The sequence below is a fragment of the Dasypus novemcinctus genome, chromosome 24 (genome assembly GCF_030445035.2).
Source record: "Dasypus novemcinctus isolate mDasNov1 chromosome 24, mDasNov1.1.hap2, whole genome shotgun sequence".
In the NCBI taxonomy this organism is placed as follows: domain Eukaryota; kingdom Metazoa; phylum Chordata; class Mammalia; order Cingulata; family Dasypodidae; genus Dasypus; species Dasypus novemcinctus.
Genome location: NC_080696.1, coordinates 51,429,390 through 51,456,836, shown reverse-complemented (window position 1 = coordinate 51,456,836; position 27,447 = coordinate 51,429,390). Strand labels below are relative to the sequence as shown.

The 27,447-nt window shown below is 49.6% G+C and overlaps 1 protein-coding gene across 4 annotated transcripts in view; it reads left to right on the top strand.

Annotated features, from left to right (window-relative positions):
• SULF2 (sulfatase 2) overlaps positions 1-27,447 on the top strand; it is a 126,340-nt gene that overhangs the window by 48,383 nt on the left and 50,510 nt on the right. For all 4 annotated transcript variants that reach the window (XM_004469925.5, XM_058287200.2, XM_004469926.5 and 1 more), the window contains exon 3: positions 1,467-1,706. In XM_004469925.5, coding sequence (XP_004469982.1) covers positions 1,467-1,706 — 240 coding nt within the window. The remainder of the gene's footprint in view (positions 1-1,466; positions 1,707-27,447) is intronic.

Here is a 27,447-nt window from a genome sequence, read left to right as displayed (position 1 = left end):
GCTAACCATACGGGCACTGACTCACTGCGCAGGCACACTTTCTCTTCTTCTTTTTCACCAGGAGTCCCCAGGGATCAAACCCAGGTCCTCCCATATGGTAGGCAGAGGCCCTATCACTTGAGCCACATCTGTTTCCCTGTATCCTCTCTTCTGCGGACACTTGTCATTGGATTTACAGACCACCCTAATCCAGTGTGACCTCATCTCAAGAGCCTTAACTTAATGACCGAAAACCCTTTTTCCAAATAAGGCTGTATGCAAAAGTTCCGAGAGTTAGGGCAAGGACTTATCTTTTTAGGAGGGGGCACCATTCAACCCACTGCAACCCTAAGAAATGCAAGGGAAAAGAAAACAGAGGATGTGCATCAAAGGAAGAGAGAAAAGATAATTGAATATTTATATTCGGTCTACTAAGTATTGGCATAGCAACCATATGGTGCCATTATTCCTCTGCTTCACACATTTATTAAATACCTACTATGTGTTATATGCCATGGCAAAGATGAGGATTCAGCTCTCGTGAGCACAGCTGAGACCACCAAATGTGAAGTTGCCTGGTACGCAGTAGGGCTTCTGTGTGTGCTAGTTTATCTTCCGGCTTCTGTGTGTGCTAGTTTATCTTCCTTCCTCAGCGCCTTACTCTGCACATTTCTTCACAGCTTCATTGAATAACAAGAATAATCATGAATGAAACCACGCTACTTGGTGGCATATAATTAAATCCTAATAGCACATGTTATACGTGTGACAAGAGCTCAAGGAAGGCAGATAGAAGCCAGAGTAATCCCAAAAGTCTCGCAAGAAGCAGCTTGCCCCTTGGGTTAGATTTGAGTGGAGCTGGGAAGTGGGTTCTAAGCTCAGAGAACTGCTGCATAGACAAAGAAGGTGAAGGTGAGTGCGGGGCATGGCTCAGGCAGAGGATTTCAGCTGACAGGTATTCAGGGATGCGGTTCGCGAGGAGGTTGGTGTGGCCAGATTTCAGTAAGAGTGAACAATTCTTGGGAAAGTTCCAAACAAAACATAGTGTAGTCTTCCTTCAGTTTACACAGTGGTTGCTTAAAAAAAAAAGAAACAGCATATATTAATACCTTGCAAAAGAGAGGTTCTATTTATATGAAAAAGAGTTAGAGTCTCGGCTCAGATAATTCATAAACAAGTTCATACCTGCCCCTGTGAGGGTCCAGCAGGACTCACGACACAGGACACTTCCTCACACGCAGCCCAGTCGCCCAGTGCATGGAAGCAGGTCTGGCATCTCTGGCCCCTGCTCACAAATGCCAGTGGTGCATCTCTCCCTGTAGGTTTCCAAAATTCCCCCCAAGGTTGGGGGTGCAGCCCTACTGAGAAGCACTCAGCGGACCATCCCGAAGTCGTTGCACACTCTGGCGGGGCCCAAAGCGGTGAAATACCTGCTGCAGAGAGGGGCCTCCCCACCTGGCAGCTCACCTCTGACCTTGTGGTTGCAGGTTCCATGCAGGTGATGAACAAGACCCGGCGCATCATGGAGCAGGGCGGGGCGCACTTCATCAACGCCTTCGTGACCACGCCCATGTGCTGCCCCTCGCGCTCCTCCGTCCTCACCGGGAAGTACGTGCACAACCACAACACCTACACCAACAACGAGAACTGCTCCTCGCCCTCCTGGCAGGCGCAGCACGAGAGCCGCACCTTCGCTGTGTACCTCAACAGCACGGGCTACCGGACAGGTGAGGCGGCAGGCGGGGAGGGCGGGCTTCCGGCCATGACCGGTGTACCTCCAGGTGTGGTCCCTGCACTTTGGGGGTACCCGAGGTGGCTTTAGGAGGTATATAGGCAAACTTCTTTTCATTTAAAAGTTGTCCATTTACTTCTGAATGTATTAGAAAAATACAGATAGACTGGCATGTAGTGGTCCTTGAAAGTGGTCTTTTCAAAGAAATTAGAGTGAGAAAAAGAATCCACTTAAAAATAGGAATTATAGCACACAGTGGCTACAAAGTACCCAGGCTTGAGTTTGTGTTCTTTGTTAATTATGTTGTTAAAGCCCCTGGGCTTTGCCGACTTCAGGGCCCTCATGGAAGAAGGCTCCAGAACAACATTGGGGTTGGTGAATGGGAATTAAAATTGGTGTGGAGAATGGGGAGGAGCATACATGGCGACTCTGGGGCCGCTCTGAACAAGGTGGTAGCCAGGAGGGCGCGGAAGCTGACGTGGCGAGGGGCTGTTTGTCATACCCTCCCGGCACTGCATCCTGGGTAGAGAGTGAGCCAAGGTTCCTGGTTGTTTACCTTGCAGGAGGGGCTCTGGTGGGTTCTGAAGACTCACCTGCCAGGCTGCTTGCCTGAGGCAGAGGCACAGTCACAGTGCAGTCACTTAATACCAGCTCTGTTACAAAATCCTCCAATCTCAATTAATTTAATTTGCTTTAATTAAAAAAAAAATAAACAGTCTCCACCTTGGATAAGGAACAGAGGCAGTTGTGAAATCAGCTATTATGACTCAGATGTTGCCACCCCAGGAAGCTGTGTCCATGCGATGGGACTGTTTGGATGACGTGAGCAAAGGATGGACCAGGCCTCAAGGCTGAGCTGCTTTTTCTCAGACATGATGCATTGGGGTGGGAAGCAAACGAGTGAGGCTCGCAGACTCATCCCACTGCCAGGATCATCTGGCAAGTAGATCCTGCTGTCAGAACTAAGAAGGCTTCGGTCCGATTCCCAGGGCAGTTCACTGCACATCCTGTTGTGTGGAGGCAAAATCCCACTGGTCGCTGGTGCCTGCAGAAGGCCAGGCATGTCAGAGGTTACCCCTACCTGGCTGGGTGCCAGTGGAGGGAGCAGACCACTGGGCACTTGTTAGGGGCACATCGTCTGCCACCCACTCAGAGACCATTAGAGCCATGTAAGTCAAGAGTTGCCAACCTTCAGATATTTTTAAATCTGAATTGTTAGTTGAAATCTCTTGATTTTAAAAAACATTGGTGAAAGTTCCATTTTTGTAAGTGTATACTGTGGGTCAAACCAAATAAGTCTGTGTGCCGGATATGGCCCACGGAATCCTGTTTACCAAGTACGGCAGAAAGGCCTGTATGGAGCCTTTAGCTTTTAAGGCCAAAGGAACAGCGAAGACCTAAAAAGTGTTCTCAGCAACCCCACTCATTTGACAGCCAGGGCATTGCAACCCAGAAAAGCGCTTTGCTCAGAGTCATAAGCTGAGGTGTTTGTGACATCATCAAACAGAAACCAAGACCATGGAGATTCAGAGGGTTGTGGAAATTGCTTCCATCGAGTTGAAAGGAAACTCACATTTTCCATGACATTTTGGGGGCTCATAGAGGGAGCCAAAGCCTAGAGTTTCAAAATCATAAGGCTTGATGCACGAAAAGGAACCATCTCAATAATAAACATTCTTCAAAACTGATTCCCCAAACTTTATCCTTGAACTTACCCAAGTCACCAAAAAGCTATTTCCCCAAAGAATTGCTTTCATCCAACTATGCTTAATTGTTATACTCGCAATGAAAGCTGGGAGCATAATGTCAAATATAAATAGCTATACACAGAATATTGACATTTTTTGTAAAATTGCCATCAAGAATTATCTCCATTATATGTATGGATATGTATAAGGAGAACCCCATTCCAGCCTTACCTTCAGAACTCAAGCCCGTGAGAAAACCTGTTTACTCTGATGAACTAGTGTGCTCCTGGGACTTCAGTAACGAGAACTGTGTACCCTCTATACTTCCCTCTTTGCTCTGGCAGCTAGGAAGCACAGTTTTGAGTTTTATGTTTCTAAGATGCTATTTGGTTGAGTTGGATTTATGTCTGGCTGTGTGTGACAGAACCGAGATAACAACCATTAATTACTCTCTCAATTAAACATTCACGCTGCTTTGTTGGGCCTGCTGCATGAATTGGTCAGGGACTCAAACTCTGTTTCCTCTCCATACTTCCCATTGGTGAGAACAAAGTCATATACCACACCTGGCTGCCAGGGAGCCTGGGAAATATAATCTGTATTCTGGGTGGTGATTTATCCAGCTAGAAATTCTTTTATGATAGGAGAAGAAGAAATATTTGAAGGACAATTAAAGTCACTGCAGGGGAGCCGATGTGGCTCAGTGGTTGAGCACTGGCCTACTGTATATGCGGTCTCAGATTCAATCCCCGGTCCCAGGCCCCCCAAAAAAAATCTCCTTTGGGAAGTGGATGTGGCTCAAGCGATTGGGCTCCCACCTATCCCATATGGAGGCCCCTGGTTCGGTTGCCAGTGCCTCTTAAAGAAGACAGTGAGCTGGTGTGATGGGCAGGCACGGCGAGCTGATGCTACAAGATGATGCAACAAGAGACACAAGAAGAAAAACATGAGTGACACAGCGAAGCAGGGAGCAGAAGTGGCTCAAGCAATTAGGTGCCTCCCTCCTACGGGGTTCAGTTCCCGGTGCCTCCTAAAGAAGCAAGAAGACGAACAGACACAGCAAGTGCAAACAACAAGGGGGTGGGGAGAAAGAAAGAAATGAAATTAAAGCCACTGCCACAGTAACCGATCTCACTCTGTTTGTGTGATGGTACCCTTTTGAATACAGGAGTCAGCCTGAACTGAAGAAGACTGAAATCAGGAAGACGGCACTTGAGGTGTGTCTATTTATTGTAGACCAACAGCTCATAATAAACAGTACTTTTAATGTGTTTTATTAGGTATTTACCTTGAAAAATTAAACTACAAAACTATGAAAATAACCTTATTTAACAAAGTTAAATATGCAATCCTGAACAAAGTTGGATTATACTTGTGACTAATAGATAGGTTTTTTAAGCAGATGAATAAAGTGTGTCAAAGGGGAATATGTAATTTGACTAACAAATTTAAATGATACCACAATACAATATCCTTTACTTTGCATTTCATTTTCACTGCAAAGTCATAGAGGGTCATTTTGGCAAAAGTATTTGAGGATTCGATCAGTTTCCCCAAGGGTCTCCTTAGTCCTTTCACGTCTGAATCTTCCACTATAACTACTTATTGCCTCATCATCCTTTGCAATGGTCTCATCTTCCCTTATCTCATAGACCAGATTATTTGTCAGTGGATTTACACATAATTCGTGCTATCCTCTAGTGTCACTTTAATTAATTCCACAACACCCTGCATCTTTTACAAGACTTGCAGTTTCATTTTACAGCCATCTTGCTTTGCATTATCCCGTGTTTGCAATAGAGATTGACTAAGGATGATGTGAGAGATGCTAAGTTTAAGCAGGATAAACATCAATCTGGTAATGAATATTTCTGTGTTTGGGCTTCTTATAACTTCGAGGACTTGGATCTCAAATATGCAGACCCTTGAAAGGATAAATTGCTTCCTCACTTTTCACAGTCCTTAACCATCCTTTAGCAAGCACCCTTCAGCAACTGAGCTGTCTGCTGCCCTGACTATCCTCACTTATATGCCCACAAGTCACAGTTGCAGAGCATTCCTGGAAAAGGATACCAACCAGCTCTTTGCATTGCTGTTGAGAGCAGGGGCCCTCCCTGAGTTCGAATCCAGGTTCCACCAATTACTAGCTGAGTGAACTTGGGCAAAGTTTTGACTCCTGTCTTGGTTACCTCATCTTATAAATAGGAATAATGATATTACTTAGCTCGCAGAATTTTTTTGAGGATTAAATATGTTAGAACAGTGTCTGACACATGGTAAGCATTTAAGAAAAGTTAACTGATGATGATGACGATTTGCAGAAGTAGCACACCATCACATGACCTGTCTCGGACCAACGTTCTGATGAAACTCGGGTGGTGAAAATCAATTTGTACATACGGATCAAAACTTGGCACCACAGCTCAACCTCTCTGGTAATCAGTGAAATGCAAATCAAGCCAACAATTGGCTACCACATCTCACCCCTTATTATAGCAAATATCAAGAGGTCCAGTCACCCTGTTTTAGTTGGCTAAAGGCTGCCAGTGCAAAATACCAGAAATGGGTTGGCTTTTATAATGGGAATTTATTAGAGCCAAAGCTTCCTGTTGTGAAAATGTCCAAATCAAGGCATCATCAGACCAAAGGTCAGCTGCTGGCAATCCTGGGCTCTGCCACGTGGTAGCTGGTCTCTGCCTTCTCCCCCTGGCTCACTTTCTCCCCAAGCTCAGCTGTGGGCAGTCAGGTACATAGTCCTCTCTCCCCTCTCTCTTCTGGGCCTCGTTGCTTCGGCTGCAGCAGCTCTCCTGACTCCTGCCTCTGGCTTCCCTCGCAGCTTTCTGCAACTGCAGATGATCCTAGAGTCCTCTCGACAGGACAGGGCAAAACGGCAGCTGCTCCTCTCCCCTCTCCCGTCTCCTCAGTGTATCTAGGACTCCAGAAAAGGATTCAAGACCCACCCTGGGTCCCGCAGTCTGCACTCAGACCCAGCAGGAGCAAGAGAGCATCTTTTCCCAGCATGCCGACGTCGTGAGATTCTTTCTGATTGGACCAGCCGGGGTCTCATGCCAGCCTCTGAACCAACCCCATGGGGAACAGATGGAAGGCAGTTAGCTTGGTCCAGGTCACCTCTTCCTGGAGCAGCAGGTGGAGTCAGTCCCTACCCCCTCTCCAACCCCTGGATCCCTAAATGGACATGGAGGGCTGTATGGGACAATAAGGATAAGGACAGGGGAGGTACATTCTGGGCTGGCAATCATAAATTTCCACTATAATACTTTTTGGCAGAATAAAAGGCCTTTTCTGGTCCTTTCTGGGGAATTAGAAGTGCCCATTTTCTTCTCATTAGGTAATGCCTTTCTCCTCCCACGATGCCATCTGAGTCTGGCGGATCTGAGATTGATTCTCCACTCCACCTCCTGCCATCTGGGACAGAGTTTTGTAGAGATGGTGGTGAGCCTTCTATCATGTTCTAGAATGTGCCAGGGGAGAGGAGAGCACGCTCCCCATTGTAAGTCCAGGGCTGGAGCCTGTTTTCCGAGTTAGCCCCGAGCACCTGATTATCTTCATCCTTCTCTTCACCGAAAGCTGGGGAGGGAGGCAGCTGAGGACCTGGCCTTTGCCATCAGCCCTGGGCAGCCGCCCTCCCTGGGTCCCTCTGTGCCAGGACACCTGCTGTGGCAGGACGCACGAGGCATGGCAGACACTGGAAGCATCCTGCTGCCCCTTTCACAGGAGGGCAGAAGGGCATCTGCTGGGCATTTGGGCATTCCTGAAAGATACACTGCTGGCACATGAAGACAGGGGTGTGGATGTGAGAGAGAGAGAGAGAGAGACTTGTATTTTCCCTAAAGTGGTTTCAGAACCATGAGGACAGCTGGAGTCAAGGCTGCCTTTCTTGGATTTTTGTTTCTTTTTTTTATAGGAGGTACTAGGGATTGAACCTGAGACCTTGTACATAGGAGGCGGGTACTCAACCCCTGGGCTACACCCACTCCCACTTTCTCCGTTATTTCTCTGCAGTGTCCCTCCCACCTACCTTGGCCCCTTCCCCCGAGCTCCCTGAGCCTGCAGGCAGCTGCCTCCTCGATACTTCCAGGTGGCTGTCTCTCAGGCATTTCAAACCTGAGGAAAATGGCCCCCTGAGCTTGCCCCTCCCTTCCCCAGGCCCCTCTCATGGACTTCCCTTTGGCAACTCTACTTTTCCAGTTGCTCAGGCCAAAATCTTAGTGTCTGTGAGTTTTTCACTCTTCCTCCCTCTCCACATTCGCTCCAGCAGCAAACTGCACCAGCTTTACCCTGAAAGTACGCTCAGAGCCCTCGTGGGCTTCCACCACCCTAATCTAAACTGCCGTCACGCCTCACCTGGACTATTCCAGTTTCCCCCCCACCCTACCTCCCAGGTCTCCCTGCTGCGCCCTCGCCGCCACTCCAGTCTGCTCTCAGCACAGCTGCCAGAGGATCTGTCAGAACCCACGCTCCTCTGCTTGGAACCCCCCGCGGCTCCCGCCTCACTCAGGGCCATCTTGGGGTGCCAGGGGCCTCCCCTGCTGCCTGTCGCCTTTGGCCTCCTCACTTCCCATTCTCCCCTCAGTCACTCCACAATAGCCTCGTGGCTCCTTCCTGTTGCTGGAACAATCCAAAGATGCCTGCCTCCCACATAGGGGCCTCTACACTTACCTCCCTTTTCTGGAAGCTTCTTCCCCTGCACATCTGCACGGCCCGTTCCTTCACTTTCCTCAGATCTTTGTTCAAAGATCACCTCCTTGGAGAAGCCTGCCTTGACTACCCATCCAAAAGGGCCTTTTCTTCCCCTTCTTCGTCTCCCTTGCCCTTCCTTTCCCTTCACAGTCCGTGTGGCCACCTAGCCATGCTTGAGGATTTGTTTATTGTCCGACCTCCTCATATTAAATTATGTCTCCCACCCTCTTTCCTTTATTCCCTCCGCCTGCTCCCGTCTTTCCACCTCCTGGCCCTGTGCGCCACTGAAGAGCCGTACATTTGCTTATTTATCTCCTTGGTTTTCTGTGCTAAAATATCAGCTCTAGGGACACGGGCTGTGTCTACCCTATTCTCCCACGTGCCCCCCGTGCCCAGCCCATAATAGGTGCTCAGCAGATATTTGAGAACGATTAGCTGGCCAGCACCAGCCCCCACCCCCCGTCTTCTATACTCCTTTCTCCTCTCCTGCCCCCCCCTCGACCCCCACCTCGCGGCCTTTCCTCCTCTTTCTTCTCGGCCCATCTGCCCATACAGAGAAGAGAAGGACTTAAATGATTCCTGGGAAGCTTTCTCTGGGCCCCTGGTGCAGCTGTCATCACCTTAACAATAGCAGCCTTCTCTCGGCTTGGCTTTTCTCCGGTGCTCCCCGCGCTCTCTTCCTTTCCCCACGAGTGCACACAAGTGCTCACGGCGCAGCTGCCGTCCCCGCTCCGCCCAGCGCCCCTGCCCCTGCCCCTGCCTGACCCTCCCGAGGCTCCTCCGGGTCCCGCAGCAGAGCCGCTTCGTTCACCTCGTGGAGCATACCCGCCTCGAACAGCAGGGACTCCCCCTGCAGGCCCCGAGGGCCCTGCGTTCCCCTGGCCCAGCGCCTCCTCGAGAGGCACAGCCTTGAGGGGAGTCACTTCCACGTCTTCAAGCCGGATTTCTTCAAGCTCCGATTTAAGCGTCACTCCCTTTCTCCAAGGCCTGCAAGTTGCAGAACGAAAGTAAAGCCTCGAAGCAGGAGCCCAGAGAACTGGGCTCTGCGTCCAGCTCAGTTCTCGTCGAATCGTTCTCAAATATCTGGGCCTGTTTCCCTAGCTGTCGAGTGAAGTTGAGACAGATACGCGTGAGTGACCCAAGGCCTTTGAAATGACAGCAGCCCCCTGGGGGTCACGTGACCAGTGCCCACAAACTTGGCGAGAGAGGTTCCGTGGGGCCCGAAGAGGAAGTGGCCCCTTGGGAAGAGAGGAAGCAGGTGGCCAGTGTTCTCTCCGTAAGAGGTGATAGGCCCGGATTTCTGTCTGTATCGAGCCCACATTTTTGAGCACTCGCTCTGCCCCGGCCTGGCCGCTGGGTTTGTTCACGCACCCCATCTTGTTGAACACAAGCAGGAACCGGCTAACCTCCACTGCATCCACAGGGCCTGGGGACAGACCTGCAGGAACCCGTGGATAACCAGCCGCCCTCCCCCGCCACCACCCAGCAGCAGCAGGCCGCCCAGCGGCCCAATCCTGGTTTCACTCAGAGAATCCCGAACTTGAGGGGGCATTCAAATGACCATGGAGTCAAAATAAAAGAGGGGAAGGGGGAAGCAGCTGTGGCCCAATCAGTTGGCCACAACTACCATATGCGAGGCCCTGGGTTCGCATCCCGGGGCCTCCTTGTGAAGGCAGGCTCGCCTGCATGTGCTGGAGCACCGCCGGCCCGCAGGCGCCAGAGAGAGCCAGCTCAGCAAGGGGGCACAACAGAAAAGGGAGACAAGCAAAATCACAGAAGAGCGCGCAGCGGGTGGATACAGAGAGCACACAACAAGCAAGCCGCAAGGAGGGGGAATAAAAAATAATACAGACACATAGAAGAACACACAGTGAATGGACACAGAGAACAGACAGCAAGCAAGCCCGGGGAGGTGGGGTGGTAGGCAGAATAAAAAATAAAAGTAGGGGAGGACAATTGTGGTGGGTAGAAACACAAACCCATATCTACCGAGCCTCATGAGGCTTTGAGGAACTTTTCAGAGTAAGCTTTGGCAGTCCTCTTCCCATCATAAGGAGGGACTCCCTTGAACATTCTAGAAGGGTGTTCCAGAGTGTGTGGACCAGTCTGTTTAGCTGCCAGGCACAGGGCAACTATTTAAATTAATTAAAATTAACTATAATGAAAAATGTGTTCCCTCAGTCACTAGCCACATTGTACGTGCTCAGGAGCCACGTGGGTCAACCATGGTGCAGATACAGCATTTTCTGTCATCACAAAATGATGGAAGAGAGTCTAGTTCAAGCAGAACCTTTTGGAGGAGTCACAGATCTTTGCAAATACAACAATGGCAATAATAATAGAAACCACGAAGGCTAGTTATTAGCATCCGTCCTGCTTGATACCAGGGCCGGACCTGGGAGGCCGGGGCTATCCGCCCCCACGTCCCTGCGTGGTTCCCTCTCACTGCCCCTGACGTTGCTTTCGTTCCTTCTGTGGCTGTGTCCTCCAGTCGGTGCCTCGGGGGCAGGAGCGGCCACCCGAGCGGCGCCACCCCAGGGCCTGTGGGTCCCACTGCCCATGCAAAGGCTCTCGCCCCCGTGCCCCTGGTGCCATGCAATCCCATGGCCATCAGTCCACGCCAGCATGCACAGTGAGCCCTTTCAGAAGCCGTCGTGGCTGTCACAGGGGAGGCCAGGGGAGAGGCGAGAGCGCTTTTAGCCTCTGGAGGCTGGCTGGCCAAACTCGAATGCCTTGGGGGGTCCAGGCAGCTCACATGGAGCAGTGAGGCAGCCCTGGCAGGGGAGGGGTCAGGGCCTTAGCCAAGCCAAATGCGGTCATCAGCAATCCTGATTTTTATTGAAACTGCCCAATTTTCAAATGTAGGCCACTAAGTCAACTTTTAAATAAATAAGTAAATAAAAACACCATGGCAGCCCAAAGAAAACACACCCATGGAGTGGATTCGGCCCATCTGCCACAGGTTTGCCAGCGTCGTCTTAGCCAGGTGGTTCTCAAAGGAGCACACCGCCCCCTAGGGGTCAAAATCTATTAAGCCGTTTCAGTGGACCTAACGGTGGGGGTTGGGGGAGGATGGAGTTGGCCCAGGGACATCTGGCATCCTGCTCTGCACAGGAGAGCCCCACTGGGCCCCCAAACTGCTTCACATTCCACATGGTTCCCAGATGTTCTACTAGATCATTCATGTGAGTGGATTATATTTTACAATTATTATCTGAGCCTTGAACCCAAGTCGAAGGGTTTTATGCAGTTTTGATATACCCTAAATTATACAGGAATGCAAGTGATCTGTAAATTGAGGGAATATTAGACTTTAATTCAACATTTTTCCAAGAGTTGTTCCTTATTGCTGAAAATCACATTGCTGATGGCAATGCCACCCAAAGTGTTTGAATGGCAAGTACCACACGCCTACCCCAGTCTACACTGTAATTGTCACACTCTATGAATCTCATCTGGGTGTGGGCATCTGACTGCTGTGTCGTGTCTTCTTGATGAATGTGCTTGGAAATTCCATATTGAAAATTTTCTTTATTATAAATTACTTTCCTTTATTTTTCCTGTAGATTTCAGTTAGAACCTACTGATTTTTTGGGAAATGTTGTACGTAGATAGGTTTTGTTACTTATAAATATTCTTTCAGGAAAATAAGGGAATATTATAAAATATTTGTCCTAGAAATGGGGCCTCCATCTACTCGCATTGAGACCCTTCTTGGAGGGATCAGCTTAATGTCAGACTCCTTCAAGGTGATAATTAAACATCCCTGTTCCAGGGGTCTGTAGGTTTTCTCCCCCTCCTCTGTCTCAGTCTCTTGGACTGAACCACATTAAAGGGGAGAGGGGGAGCCTTGAGAAACAGCTCCCCCTGACAATGACTCTGTAGGAAATAAAACCTGTTGCTAGGGCTGGGGCAGCCCTCTGTGCCCAGCTAATTGAGTTTCCAGGAAATGGATGGGCCCAGCTCATTTGCTGGAGCTACATGACCCTCCCAGGGAGTGGGTGGCCAAGGCCAGCATTTAATTAGAGGCCCAGGCAGCCCGCCCTCTGTGCTCCTGTTGCCAACAACTTGACCAGGACCTGCTGGGCCTGTCTGCTGGGCCCCAGGGTCATCTGCAGGCCAGCTGTCCTCCATAGCAATGGTCCTGTCAAAACCAGGCCAGCAGTGAGCAGGAGCTGGTCAAGGGACGTGGGGACGGGCAGCCGCTCGGCCCTTTCCTGTTTATCTGCTTGCCCCCGCCTCTCCCCAGTAATAGCCATTCTCCTCCCCACCCAGTGTCAAAGGGAGCTCTAAAATGTGGAAATCTCATCATCTCACTCCCCTGCTTAAAACTCTCCACTGGCTGCCCAGTGCTCCGAGAATACATTCTCAGCTCCTTGCCCGTCTGGCCACATCTCCTGCCCCTCTCCCTTCCTTCCTCCTGCCACTTGGACTTCCTGAGGCTCTTTGCTGTTCCTCTGACCTGCGAAGGTCATTCCTTCCTCAGGGCCTTTGCACTTGCCTCTGCTTAGCACAGTGCCCACACAACTTGTTCCTTTTCATCCTTCAGCTCCCATCTCAATCATCTCCCCTTCTTCCCTGAGCTCCCTGTACCAATTAGCCTTCCCTGCACCCAGGCACTCTCAATCATGGAACCCTGCTTTATGTTCTTCTTCAGCCATGCCCTTTAAGTGATCTCAAGGGCTGTGTTAGCCAAAGGGGTGCTGATGCAAAATACCAGAAACCTCCTGACTTTTATAAGGGGTATTTATGTGGGGAAGGAGCTTACAGATACCAGGCCATAAAGCCTAAGTTACTTCCCTCACCAAAGTCTATTTTCATGTGTTGGATCAAGATGGCTGCCGACATCTGCAAGGGTTCAGGCTTCCTGGATTCCTCCCTTCCGGGCTTTTTCTTCTCTCTAGGTTCAGGGTTCCTCTCTTCCCAGGGCTTGCTTCTTCCTGGACTCAAGCTTCCTCTCTTCCTGGGGCTTACTTCTCTTTCTTCTGTGAGCTTACTTCCCAAGGCTCCAGCTTAAGGCATCAGCATCAAACTCCAACATCCAAATTCCAATATCAAAAACCCTCAACTCTGTCCTTTACCATGTCTTCTATCTGTGAGTACCCACCCACCAAGGGGTGGGGACTCAACGCCCTACTGATGTGGCCCAATCAAAGCCATAATCATAACTTAATCATGCCTAGGTACAGACCAGATTACAAACATAATCCAATATCTATTTTTGGAATTCATAACTGAATCAAACTGCTACAGGGGCTTATAAATTTATTTCTTGCCTGATTTGTTCACAGCTGTATCTGCAGATCCAAGAAAGTATGGGCAGGTATTGAGTACTCAAGAAATAATTGAATGAATGAATGAATGATTTTTAGGCCTTAAGTTTGAAGTAGCAGAAAGGGCAAAGAAAAGGAAATTTGGATTATTATCTCACTTGCCAGACATTGAGAAACATAATTGAAATTAGTTCAAGCCAACATGGCTGGGTTCCTTCGGATGCTGTTGTTGTCATCAGAACCCCATGTTTCTGCTTCTGGGATTTTCTTTCATTTGGGTAGGACTTTCTCTATTCCCTCTGTGATGGAAAGTGAGCCCCTGCAGGTCCCATCTCCCCAGTGCAGTGACCCCAGTGGGAAAAGAGTGCCTCTCGCCAGTGACTCCACTGGGAGACCCCAGGGGAGACTTTCATTGGCTTGACTAGGGTCATGTGACCATCCCTTACCAAATCACAGAGGCCAGGAACAGTGGAATACTCTGATTGGCCAGGCTCAGATCATGTGTCTAGCCCAGTGCCTGGAGCTAGAGACAGCCTCGTCTGAACATCTAGAGAGGGGAAAAGTCAGTTCCCCAGAAGGCACGGTTACCAAAAAAGGTGGGGCATGAATGCTGGGAAGGAAAAATGAAACATGTCTATTGCAGAAATCCCATTCAGCTTCCCCACATGTGACAGGTATGGGGGAGGGCATTTCCCAGCCCTTTTGGGGCTCTCTGTTTCCAGGGCAGGATCTCTCTCCCACACATAGTCGTACCCGCCCACCCCCATCCTCCTTTGCTTTCCCCCATTTCTCAGTTCAGCAAGATCCCATCTCTGCCATCAAGAACTTTTACAGCATTGATTTATCACTCCGTGCAGCAATTTGTGTCTGGTGTCTTTTCAAAAGCAGAAGAAAGAGACTCGTGTTGTAACCTTGCTAGCAGCCCAAAGTGAAAAGGATTCAGTTACAGGAGAGCAGAAGCGGCCCCTCCGTGAGAGCTCGCGGGCTCTGAGTTTATTTAATGCCTTTCTTCCCAGCCCTGCCTCCTCAGCCAATTTGTCTGCCAAAAAACAAAGACCTCAGGCCTGTGGCATTTCGCATCTAATATTTATAGTGTTCTAGAGTTTGCAAAAAGGACTTCCTTCTCATTTATCACTTGTTCCTCAGGGGCCCCCAGCTCCACCCCTGGGAGGTTAGTGGGATCGTTCTCTGCTGCCAGACAGGGAGCTTGGAGAAGCCAAATGATGGATGGCGGAGGTCGCACAACTCAGGGCCCTTCTCCTGGCGGCAGAGGTGGAGTCAGAACTCAGCCTGGACCAGCTCAGCTTTGACTTTGCATGCCTGGGGACCAAATTTCGGTCTTGCAAAATGGCCGCCAAAGGCTGAGTCCAGCCTTCAACCCCAAATACATTCTGGTTTTAACTGTTTAACAAACACTTTCCCTTTGAACACAGGGTGTTGTTTAAAAGTCTGGAAATTTCTCAAAAAATCCGGATTCCACGCTTCACTTTAAAAAAAAAAAAACCTCATGACGACGACCTTGCCAATGTCGTACCTGCCTTCCTATGTAGCGGGAGTCCCTGCGGCCTGGGGACCAAGTTCAGCCCGCTGCTGTGATTGTAAATAAAGTTTATGGGAACACAGTCACCCGCATTCCTTTGTGGATCTCGTGTGGCCGCTTCCTTAGTAGAGAGGCCGAGTTGAGCCGTTGTGACTGAGACCTGTGGCCTAACAGGCCTAAAATACATGCAGTCCTTTGCAGGAAAAGTGTGCTGTCCCTGCAGGGTGACACTAGTCCATGTCACAGCCGCCCCACATATGTCAGAATATAATTACAGCTGAGATCACTACAGTCCCCAAATCCCAGTGGTTTAGAGATGATAGCAGAGATGATAGATGCTTATTTCTCTCTCCCCATTCCCTGTCTGCTCCAGCCCCCCATGGGGGGGCCCACCATCTTGCCGAGAGACAGAACAAGGCAGTAGTCAGGCTGCCTGGGTCCGTGTCTCAGCTCTGTCACTTACCAGTTGTGGGCCCTTGGGCAAAAGGGACTTCACCATTCGGTGCCTTGGTTTCTCTAACTGTAAAATGGGAACAAGAATAGTATCTCCCTCGCTGGATTGTTGTGGATCGTTGTCATCATCTAAATCAGTGGTCCTGGGACCCCAGACTCAAAACTGTTTTCAAGATAATACCAAGACATTATTTCCCTTTCCACTCTCATTTTCTCATAGGTATACGGTAGAGTTTTCTAGAGAGTATTAACATATCCACATTTATCTAAAACGGGTATTAAAATATTCTTCCCTCTTCCATCTGCCTGTCCATGAGCGTCTGGATCTTTTCCTATAATGTAACCAAAGCAATGTACAATTGCAGATCAAATGCAGAAGTAGATATGAGGATCCAGCTGTCTTCTAGTAAGCCAGACATTAGAGAATTTGCAGAAATACAAATCGGTGCAACTTGTCTCAAGAATTTTACTTTGTTCGGAGAAAACATGGTTATTTTTCACCAAAAAAAAATTTTAAAACCACATGCTAATAATAATAAGTGGGCTTACTATGAATTATCAAATGAAGTAATATGTTTTAAATTTCTCAGTTTTCATTTCTAATACCAAAACTATTGCTAGATATAACCCACATAAAAGCTCTTTAGGGTCCTCAATAATTTTTAAGAGTCTAAAGGGGCTCTGATATCAAAACATGTGAGAACTACTGCTATAGATTAACAAGACCCTTGAGTCTTTTTTTCCATTTTAAAAAGTGTTCCCACAGAGAGTGAAGGCCCAGCCTAATAGATTAAATAGATCCAGATTCATCCATCCAGACTCCACAAAATCAAATCAAAAGACAACAATTTAACAATTCTATCTGCTGTTCAACTCAAAGAGGCTGTGCCTGGGTGATGGGACATAAGAATCTCCAATCTCGGGAAACTGACTTTGGCCCAGTGGTTAGGGCGTCCGTCTACCACATGGGAGGCCCGCGGTTCAAGCCCCAGGCCTCCTTGACCCGTGTGGAGCTGGCCCAAGCGCAGTGCTGATGTGCGCAAGGAGTGCCCTGCCACGCAGGGGTGTCCCCCGCGTAGGGGAGCCCCACGCACAAGGAGTGCACCCATAAGGAGAGCCGCCCAGTGCGAAGAAGGGAGCAGCCTGCCGAGGAATGGCGCCGCCCACACTTCCCGTGCCGCTGACGACAACAGAAGCGGACAAAGAAACAAGACGCAGCAAAAAGACACAGAAAACAGACAACCGGGGGAGGGGAGGGGAATTAAATAAATAAAAAATAAATCTTTTAAAAAAAAAAAAAGAATCTGCAATCTCCTCAGTCAGTGTTCCCACAGGCCTTCCATAACCTGGCTGTGCATTGGTTCATTCATTCATTCATTTCACAAATATTTATTAAGGCCTTACAGCTTGCCAGCTCTGTTCTCAATATGAGGTACAGAGCCAGAAACAAAACCCTGAAACACCTATCCTCATAGAGTTGATATTCTAGTTGGGGAAGACAGGTAGTAAACAAGACAAATAAATTGAAGTAGTGATAAATACCATCAAGAAACAAAGTAAGGCAAGAGGGAGAGCCAGGGCACAGGGAGAAGCTATTTTAATAGAGTGGTTAGGGATGGTAACCCAGCAAGTTAAACTTGGAGCAGATGTGAGCAGGTGGTCCATGCAGATGCTGGAGGGATTTGATTCCTTCAGCGGGGACAGCACAAGCAAAGGCCCTGAGGCAGGAATGAGCTCTGGGGCTTGGAAGAACAGAAAGAGTCCTGTGTGTGGCTGGTACAAAATGGGTAGGGAGAAAGTGGGGGGAGAGAAGGTCGGGAAGGGAGGCAGTAGGTGGGTCATGGGCGACCTTATAGGCCATAACAAGGACTTTGGGTTTTAGTTAAAGTGAGATGTGGAGCCGCTGAAGGATGTTGAGCAGAAGAGTGGCTTGGTCAGCTTTCGGACTGAGCAGGATCGTGGTGGCTGCTGTAAAGAGACTGCAGGTTGGAGGGAGGAAGCAGGAGGGCCAGGCTGCAGGTGCAGGCGAGAGAAGGTGCTGTGGGTTGATCCTGTGCCCCAGAAAGATGCGTTCAAGTCCTTACCCCCAGTACCTGTGACTGCGACCTTATTTGGAAATAGGATCTTTGCAGATAGAGAAGGTGAAGCCGCATTGATATATGACTAGTGTCCTTATAGGAAAAGGGAAATGTGGACCCAGGGAAAGCACCCCAGACACAGGGGGAAGACAAGGCAGAGACTGGAGGCATGCGTCCTCAAGCCACAGGGAAAAAAATCACCTGGGCCACCAGGAGCTGGAAGAGGCCAGGTGGGAGCCTCCCTTGAGGCTGCCGAGGGGGCGTGGCCCTGCCGACACCCTGATCTCAGACTTGGGGCTCCGGATCCGCGAGAGAGCGCGTTTCTGGTGATCCGACCCACGTGCCGTGCTTGGCGGTAGCGGCGGAGGAGCGTGGTCAGACCCTGGACCGTCCTGAGGGCGGAACCGCTGCGCCGGGTGGACAGTTCGGGTGTGAGGTGAGGGAGCAGCTGACGGCCCCTCCAAGGTCTGTGGCCTGAGCCCTGGCACTTCCTGTCGTGCGGAATGCTGCGAGAGAAGCAGACTTCGAGGGACAAAGGGTCTGGTTGGAAAGGCCCGTTTGGCACCACGTGAAGATGTCCAGCAGGTTGAATTTGCCAGGCTAGAGAGAGAACTTTCCGGGTCTTGTCAGGAGTTAAAGCCTCAGGACTGGAGAGCCTGAGAAAACGTGGCCGATGAGCTCGGACGAAATCCAGGGGAACTGGACCCCTGGGGCCCCACGGGACAGCGGTTCTTTAAGGAGACGGCCGCAGCTTGCCCAGCGCCTACAAGCCAGGGAGTGGGATGAGCTGGGCAAGGGACCATTGGCACACGCCATCCAGCTGGGTAGAATTGGGTGTTTCAGACAAGGGTCTTTTTATACAACGTGCCCCTTACTTGAGCTAGCTGTTTGACTTGTGCTCCTGGAGGAAGGGCCATCTTTCCTAATCCTGGCCATATGGGTTTATAAGAGGCAAAACTTCGGTGTGCTGCAGAGAGGGCTTTCAAGGGTGGTTTTGACAAAACAGACTTCTGGCTTGCGCTCCGACTTTAGAACCAAACTCCTTCATAAAAGGCAATATTTTCCTCAGATATTTCTTCTGATTCCTCCCACCAACCCTGTGAGAAGGAGCAGCGGTTGACATTGTTGTTGTTGCACAAATAAGGAAAGTGGAGTTCGGAAGGATTGCAGCGCTCCACGGAGATCACGCGGCCAGAAGTGCAAAGCTGGGACTCAAAGCCAGATTCTTTCCACCTCACCTTAATCTGTGGGCCTTTTTCAGGACCACTCCCGTCAGCCAAGCTGGCTTCTGGGACAGCTACCATGCAGTGATGTGTGGCTGCTGGCTCTCGGCACCTTGTTACCATGGCGCCTTGAGGATGGTCTGCAAGCCCTAGCTAGAAGCACAAATCTGACCATCTTAAGGAGAAGAGGAATGAAATGACTCATGAATTAAAAATCTAGAGATGATGCCTAGCATCAGGCATGGCTTGATCCAGGTACTTACATGGTGTCATCTGGACTGTGCCTTATTAGCCCAGCTCAGCCCCCAGCCAGTGGTGGGGTCCTCCCCACCTGAGCGTGAACACAGAGATGTGAGAAGCCAGGATCTGTTTCCAGAGTCAGGGGAGTGAGTGGCAGGTAGGCCTCTGCCGAGGACACAGGCACATGATGCAGCAGAACCACTTTTCTAACAAGCCCTCCTGTGCTGAGCAGAGCTTCGGAAGGTGTCAAGCTGGGCCCACCCACGCCCACTCCCGGTTCCCCTCCAGGAGATGTAGCTCCACAGAGGCAGAGATGAGGCCCCCACCCAACTTTGCTGCAGATCCAGGACCCATTTGCTTCCGAGGAGCTGGGCACCCTTTCCCAAAGCAAAATGGGCGAGCTAGTGGATGCACGGCATTCCATCCCATCTGTAAGAGGAGTGAGTCGAGGTATGAGGTCCACACGGACCCTTGACTTCTTGGCTGTCTGAATTAGGTCCAGACCATGGCTGTTTCTTTGTTTGGTTCTATTTTTTGTTTTTCCTTTTTAGTGAATTAATGCTTGGAAATTAACTCTGGAACCTCTCAAAAATATGTTGGAAAAATTGTAGTCTACTTATATAACTGGAATATCATACTGCACTAAAAATTAAGAAACTGTAACAACACACAACATTGGTGACTCTCAAAAGTAGAATGTGGAATCAAATACACAAGCCATGGACTAATACTTAACAGGAAGATTCCATGAAATGAAGTTGAGAAACAGGCAAAACCAAACAGTACATTTTTGGGGAGGCATACGAAGGTAGCAACACTGTAGAGAAAAGCACAGAAATTGTTCAAACAAAATGTAGGGGAGTGGTTGTTTCTGTGCAAAAAAGGGGAGGTGTGATTGGGGAGGTCCCCCTTTGGGGCCCCCTGGCCCCTCCCTCACCCCCCCCCCTTTTTCCTCCCCTGGGCATTCCAAAGTACTGGGAAGCTTTTAGTTCTTAACTAATTCGGAATGTATTCACTTTTTTATTACTCTTGGAATTTGCCTAGACGTTTACTGTCTATATGTATATTTCATAATAAAGAGAATTTCAAATGAATTGATTTGAAGGAAAATACTAAGTATCTAATGGCCCAAATGATACATAAAAATGGCAAAACAGGTGAAAGAGATGTGTGGGTGACTGGAATTTAGATGTCACTAAAGGGAAAGATCCCGTTTTTATTTTCCCAAACTCCTTGCATGTGAAATGGGGTGGTTTATTTCAGGAAAGATGGACTTTCCAAAGTGTTCTACTTCATTTTTCACTGACCTTTCCGAATTGCTTTGGCAAACACTGTTTGTTTTCGTTGGCCCGGCTCAGCGCTCGGCCCATCTTTGCTAATAGATGTGTGTCATGCTCAGCTGATTTCTTTGTGCAGCATAAACAGCCCTCCCCAAGCTCATTACGGAAGTCTCGGCGGGGCCTTGCCGTTTTCCAAGACGGTGTCACATCTGGTTTCCAGCAACCATTTTTCATTTCTCCAGGGACCCGAGTTTTCATCTCCCAGCCCAAAAAAGGAAAGTGGTCTCTATCTTAGGAGCTCACAGTTCCTTTCTTGGGGTTCTCACATGATGCCAGACACGATCTCACCTGCTAGTCCCGTTTTGTAGATGAGGACTCTGAGGCTTGGAGAGGAGCATTTGCTTGCCCAGCCCGGGTCCTCTGGCTCTGGAGATGAGGCTTCTAAGCCACACTGCAGTCCCCCCCCATTACTGACACATTCTCAACTTGTAAACTGTACACCTAGCACAGGGCTTCTCCAGATTGACATTTGGGCTCAGATAAATTTCTGTTGTGGGGGGCTCGCCTGTACATCCCCTGGCCCCTACTCACTCAAAGCAGATCCAGAACCTCTGAGCATCCAGGTTGCAGTTTTTGAACACCTCCCTCACCAGGGGTTCTTAGGAAACTCCAACCCTTTTTTCTGCCTTTGTGTCTCCTGGCTCAAGATTCAAAGTCCCAGGGTAGAGTCTGATTGGCCAAGCCAACTTACTCACCCGCCCATTGACTGAGAAAGGGTATCTTGATTGACAGTTGGGACCTTTGTATTTGGGCGACAGCAGGGGTAACAGTGGCTGTGGCTTTTTTTAGAGCCTACAGATATGTTTGAGGTCTGAAAGAAAATGTGGTAGAAATATATACATATATACAGATGCAAGTGTGTATATATTTGTATGTTTATGTATTCGTATATTTACATGTGTGCATATGTGTGCTTTTTAATATATTGGCTTCAATGTATGGGGAAAAAAACCACAGCTCAAAATGAATAAATATTCCATGAAATGTCATCCACATGTAGCATGAGTCGGCCAGCTTACAGCTCCAGAACATTTCATCTCCTAGATAGTTATTTATCGCTTACCTTTAATGCGGGTTGTAGGTGGAGATGGTGAGGAGGCCGAGAGCTGCCAGTGTCCTTAATTAAAGCAGCCCTGTTGAGGGTCCCACCAGTTGCCGAAACTGCCGGCTTGATAGCTCAGATGCCTCTGTGTGCCCCCCTGCTCCAAGTCTGCCGCCAGCCAATCGCAGTTCCCATCGCCATGAGACTCGGCTTTTAGACTCCACGATCTCAATTAGATTCGGGGCTGGGAGAGATGACAGGAGGACTGATTTTCCCGTCAGACTCCGAATGGTCCCCCAGCAGCACTTGCTTCAGACAAGTAGAGGGGAGATGGCCAGGAAGAGCTTCCCAGCTGCCGAGCAGGGGAGCAGGGGCCCTGGGGGGCCAGTGGGACAGGGTGACGGGAACATATTTGGAGGTTCATAATCCCCTCACAGTGGGCAGGGGGAGAGGGCAGCTTCTGACGCAGCTCAGCAGCGACTCTGTTCGACATTAGACAAGGTGTCAGTGGAGCAAGACGTCAGCTAGAAAGGAGGACTCACTGATGTTGGCAAAAATTGTACACTTGGTGCCATGCACAGTTCTAGCAAGATACATAAATTAATTCCTAAAACAACCCCCTGGGATAGAAATTGTGATCCCTATTTTACAAATGGAGAAACTGAGGTATCAGGAGGCTAAGCAGCTTGCACAAAGACACACAGCTTTCGGTGTTCCGAAATATCTCAAGAGTTCCTTTAAATGCAAAGTTGTAGGTCCAGCCTCACCTCCTCTGGGACATCTTCATTCTTTTCACTACAACTGTTTTCCTCATTTATTTTGACAAGTTCACTTTCAACTTGGTTCCTTGGCTGCATATCCAGAGCCTCTATTACTCCATTTATGTTCAATTCAAATTTTACCCCTAGCAGTATCACTTTTCCTTTCTTTGCTGCACTTTCAACTTTGTCTGCCAATTCCACTTTTGATTATCTGTTTTTGTAACATGTCTTGTCACTGGGAGAGGAGGCAACACAACTACCTGCCTTGCTGCCTGCAGGTTAACTGAATCCCAGATTTGCAGTGCCCGGCGACCCACAGGCTATGAAAGAAGTGACGTGATGGTCATGGATCATCAGGTGTGCCTGTGGTGTACACAGTGATTTGTGGACTGAAGAACTAGCGGTCAGGTTAATATACTGCGCACCTAACTTTGAACCACGTTGTTGGAGGACCGGCATTATTTACCTAAACTTGGTAAACTGGAACATGTGCACATCAGAAGCGTGCAAAGCCAGGGCTGCCCGGACACAGCTGCTCCCATCATGGGTGTCACTGTTCTCACTGTGTCGTTGTTTATTGTTATTCCTTCACACTGTGGAGCCCCACCCAGTGCCCTGGCCCAGACCAGAGTCTACTTCTGCTGCACTGTCATCTCTTCTTCAAGAGTTACCATGCTCCCAGTTTAAATCCCCACAGCAGCCTTCACCCTGCACAGTGAATCTTGCTCTACACCAGTATTGGCAAACTTTTCCTGTGAAAGGGCCAGATAGTAAGTATTTCGGGCTTGCAGCTGCACATTTCTGTCACAGCTCCTCAACTCTGCCATTATAGTGTGAAAGTAGCCATAAGCATATGTAAACAAATGGGTGTGGCTGCGTTCCAGTAAAACTTTATTTACAAAAACAGGTGGCAGACCAGATTAGGTCTCAGGGCAGTCGATTGCCAAACCCAGCTCTACACCAAGCATCTCAGCGTCTTTTCCTTGGGGCTTTCCAGTGTACATGAAAGAAATCTACTCAAACTGAATTAAGCAAACAACACGAAAAGGGGAGGTGACGGCATTTAGTGGTTCACATAACCCAGGGTTTCTCAGGCTCAGCACTGCTGATAATTTGGAGCCTGATAACTCTTTGTCGTGGGGAACCGCCCTGTGTATTGGAGGATGTTTTGTAGCATCCCTGGCCTCTACCCACTAGTACTACCATCGCCACCCTGGCAGTGACAGTGAAAATGTCTCCATTGTCCACCATCCCCAGGGGAGGGGGGAAATTGCCCCAGTTGAGAACCATTGATATAATGGAACATTCTAGCGTTAGGGGTGGCTTCAGATAAGAGTGGATCCATGGGCTCAAATCAACAGTGCTCTCTCTCTGTGCATCTTCCACCTTGCTTACTCTGAGCACATACTCCCCTCTTGATGGCAGGGTGGCCGCTAGGAGCTTCAAACTTCTGTCCTACCAACTTCCAGCCCCACTGAAGAAGAGTTTTTCCAGCAGCTCCCTAAAAATCCCAGGCCCTACTCGGGTCTATTGCTGGACCAGTTGCTGTAACCAGGGGAATGTGGCGCTCTAACTGGTCAGCTTGGAGTCAAGAGTTAAGGTCGACCATGTGCACGGAAGTAAGAAATGGTGCGAAATGGAACAGAAGTCTCTGCTGGCAAGTGTGAAACTCCCACCAGTGCCTAGCACACGGGAGGCAGGTCGTGTTACATCTTTCGGCAGATGCCAACCCTGCTTCCTTGGGCAGCCACCAGCCAGCACAGTGTCAAAGGCCTTTCCTGGCCTGGTGTTTAATTTCACTTCATCTGCCTGCCAAGTCGTCCTCAACGTCAGTGTGTCCCTCCCTTTGCACTGTCCCAGCCGTGAAAGCTCAGTGACTCCGAGCTTCCGGTGCCCAAGCCGTGATACGGCTTGTATTTTTAATCTTGATTTTTAATTCTAGCTCATTCTCCCGGCTGTATCTCTTAGCCTGGGAGCCCCAGGGCCCATGCTAATTTGCTTCTCTACCTCAACTGATGCTGGAATAACCATTTTAAGATCTGCCTTGGGGAAATCTAATCAAATGAGGGCAAAATCTAATTTGGAACTAAAAGCCTTTGACCGAAGCCCTGTTTCCCAGAGCCTTGTAGAGCCTGAATAATAAACCCTTCCTGGATATTTTAAGGCTTGGGGGTTGGAGAGGGGAGAGAGATGTGAAAGGGAAGATTCTAACAGAAGAAACAGCCCTGAACACTTTGACACCCACAGCATTGAGGGATAGTGGGAGGGGTGCACTTCCCACAGCCCTGGACGGGCCTGCACACCCACCCCCGACCCAAGCAGCTCTTGCCCGCCCGCCGGGCCAACAGGTTGAGCTGTTTAGCATTCCAGGCTGCGTGTTCCTCAAAGACCTTGGCCCAATTCTTTGGGGACAAGCGAGCAGGGTCCTAGCCAGGGACTTGGGAGGCCCAGGACAGAAGCGCGTTCTCTGAGGTGGGGCGCCAGTGAGCCGTTTTCTCTGCGCTTTCCTTCTCTCCGAGGGAATGAAGTTCTTTGCATCTTAAATTACTTGTGGTTCAGAAGGTGTTGAGAGCTGTGGACCTGTTTCCAGGAAAAGGCTCATAAAATGCACAATTTGGCCTTGACTATTTCAGGGGATTGTGGATTTGAGTCCCCTCCCCTCCCGCGGCCCTCTTCCCTGCCCTCCCCTGTCAGGCCTCCTCTCTTACTCCAGCTACAGTGGTCAGTCGGTCAGTCGCCTTCAGGTCTTCATCTATCCCCAAGCTTGTTCCTGCCTCAGGCAGGACCTTTGTACGTCCCATTCTGACCGATTCTCATGATTTCAGTCTCACCTCCTCCAACGGGCCTCTCCTGACCACCTGGCCCAGCGGTGCCTCCTACCGTCCGCACCGCCTCTTTTATTTTCTTCATTATTGTTATCACTAATGAAATCATTTTTATTTATCATAATGCCCCCCACACCACACTAGGATGACAGCTCCACAAGGGACCCAGTTGAGTTCACTGCCATGTTTCCAGTGTCTACAATATCTCCTGGCATAATGTAGGTGATTAACAAGTAGTGTTGAGTGGGCATTTGAATCATGCATGTTTAGGCAGTGTGACCCCAAATTCAGCAATTTTGTGACCCACCATCGTGGTTTTTACCATGCCTTGGTACACTGATTCTGTTATGTACTTACCACTTTTCTCTAAATCACTTTACTCTTTTTACTTCATTGTTTCAATGAAACAATACCATTTACTATCAATAGGAAGGGCTGGGAATCTATGAGAAATTATTTAATTTCTCCCTCTTTCTTTTTGGGGTTCTGAACCAATAGAGAAAACTAAGAAGTCAGAAGGGAGTGGATGTGGCTCGAGCCGTTGAGCGCCTGCTTCCCACACGGAAGGTCCCAGGGTCAGTCCCCAGTGCCTCCTAAAAACCAAAAACACACAGCAGCAACAAAAAACAACCCCGGGGAGCCCGTGTGGATCTGTGGTTTGACGCTGGCTTCCCACATATGAGGACCCGGGTTCAAGCCCTGGACCTAGTAACTCAAAAAAAAGAAGTTGGCAGATGGGAGCCAAAGAGCACCTTGATAATCTAGTCAAGACTAGGTGGAAGGGCATGGCTTCTCTCTGGAAGCGTTTGAGCTTCCTAAGACTGAACTGCAGAGATAGACTTTCCACTAAGCTGGGCCCTAACCTACCTGCACCCCATTCCACCCCACGAGGTCAGGCCCCTTAAACGAGCCTTCCCCTCTGGGCAGCTCACTGCCCAGAGGAAAGGCAAGGCAGGAGTTGGGTTCCACATGCCCAGTTTGTCCTTCCAAATCCATCACTCACATATGTCAGGGGTCAGCAGATTACTGCCGTGAGCCAACTCCAGCCCTCCACTGGTTTTTGTGAATAAAGCTTTATCAGAACACAGCCACACTCATTTGTTTACACATTGCCTTGGACTGTTTTTCTGCAATGGCAGAGGTGGAGTAATTGCGATAGAGCCCCTCTGGCTTACAAAGCTGAAAATCTTTATTCCCTGGCCCCTTCGAGGAAAAGCTTGCTGGCCCCTGCTGGGTACTCCTTTCCCCCACAGAAGAGGCAGTGAGAGAGTGGAGAGGGGCCAGATGTGTTAGAAGAGTAGAGCCCCCTGCGGCTGGCAGGAAGCGTCCCAAGGGGGGGGCGAGGTCGTTAAGGTTCGTAGATCTTGCTTTCTGAACTATACTTGCCCTCCAGGGCCCTTCCAGCTCTCACAATGTGGTTGGAAAGAATGAAGAGGCAGGGAAGTGGACGTGGCTCGCCTGATAGAGCATCCGCCTACCATATGGAGGGTCCAGGGTTCGATACACAGGGCCTCCTGACCTGTGTGGTAAGCTGGCCCACACGCAGTGCTGACGCACGCAAGGAGTGCCCTGCCACGCAGGGGTATCCCCCGCGTAGGGGAGCCCCACGCACAAGGAGCGCGCCCCACAAGGAGAGCCGCCCTGTGTGAAAAAAAGCACAGCCTGCCCAAGAGTGGCACCGCACACACGGAGATCTGACGCAGGAAGATGACACAACAAAAAGAGACAGTTTCCCAGTGCCGCCTGACAATGCAAGCGGACGCAGAAGAACACAGCACATGAACCAGAGCAGACAACAGGGGGGAAGAGGAAGAAATAAATAAAAATTAATCTTTGAAAAAAAAAAAAGAACAAGGAGGCAGGGGCCGCTGGAGGTCCTGGGATAGTGAGGTCAGGGTTTCTCCATGATAGCACTCTTGACCTTTGGGGTGGATCATCCTCTGTCATGGGGTCGTCCTGGCACTGTGGGATGTTCAGCAACGACCCTGGCCTCTACCTACTGGATGCCCATAGCTGCAGGCCCCACCCCCAGTTGTGACAACCGCAATGTCTCTAGACAGGAGCAGGTGTGGCTCAGTGGTTGAGTGCCTGCTTCACATATAAAAGGTCCCTCCTTTAAAAAAAAGAAAAAAACTCCAGACATTGTCAAACGCTCCCTGGGGGAGGCAGGGCAACATCGCCCCTGGCTGAGAATCACTCTTGTAGGGGATGGAAGAGAGTCATAGCTGAGTGACCTGAACACGCCTTGTTCTAGAGAAAAAGCAGCACAGGCCTTTAGCTCGCCCGGCGCTGTAATCCTCCCTCACGCACCAGCTGGTGTCTCCATCCCTTTGTCCCAGACACAGCCAGAAAACTCAGTTGCTATTTAATTAGGCACCCACCACCTAATTACATTCTACTCTTTGGATATTGTTGGCACTCCCCCTCCCCTCCTCCCAGAAAGGCCAGGGTACTTTTTGCTCTGTCCTCCCACTCGAAGAGAGCTTCATCCTGGCCTTAGGGCTAGGGCTGCTCATGGGCCTCCCTCCCTATTTTTGTCTCATCTCGCCCAGATCCTTCCTGGAGGAGTTTG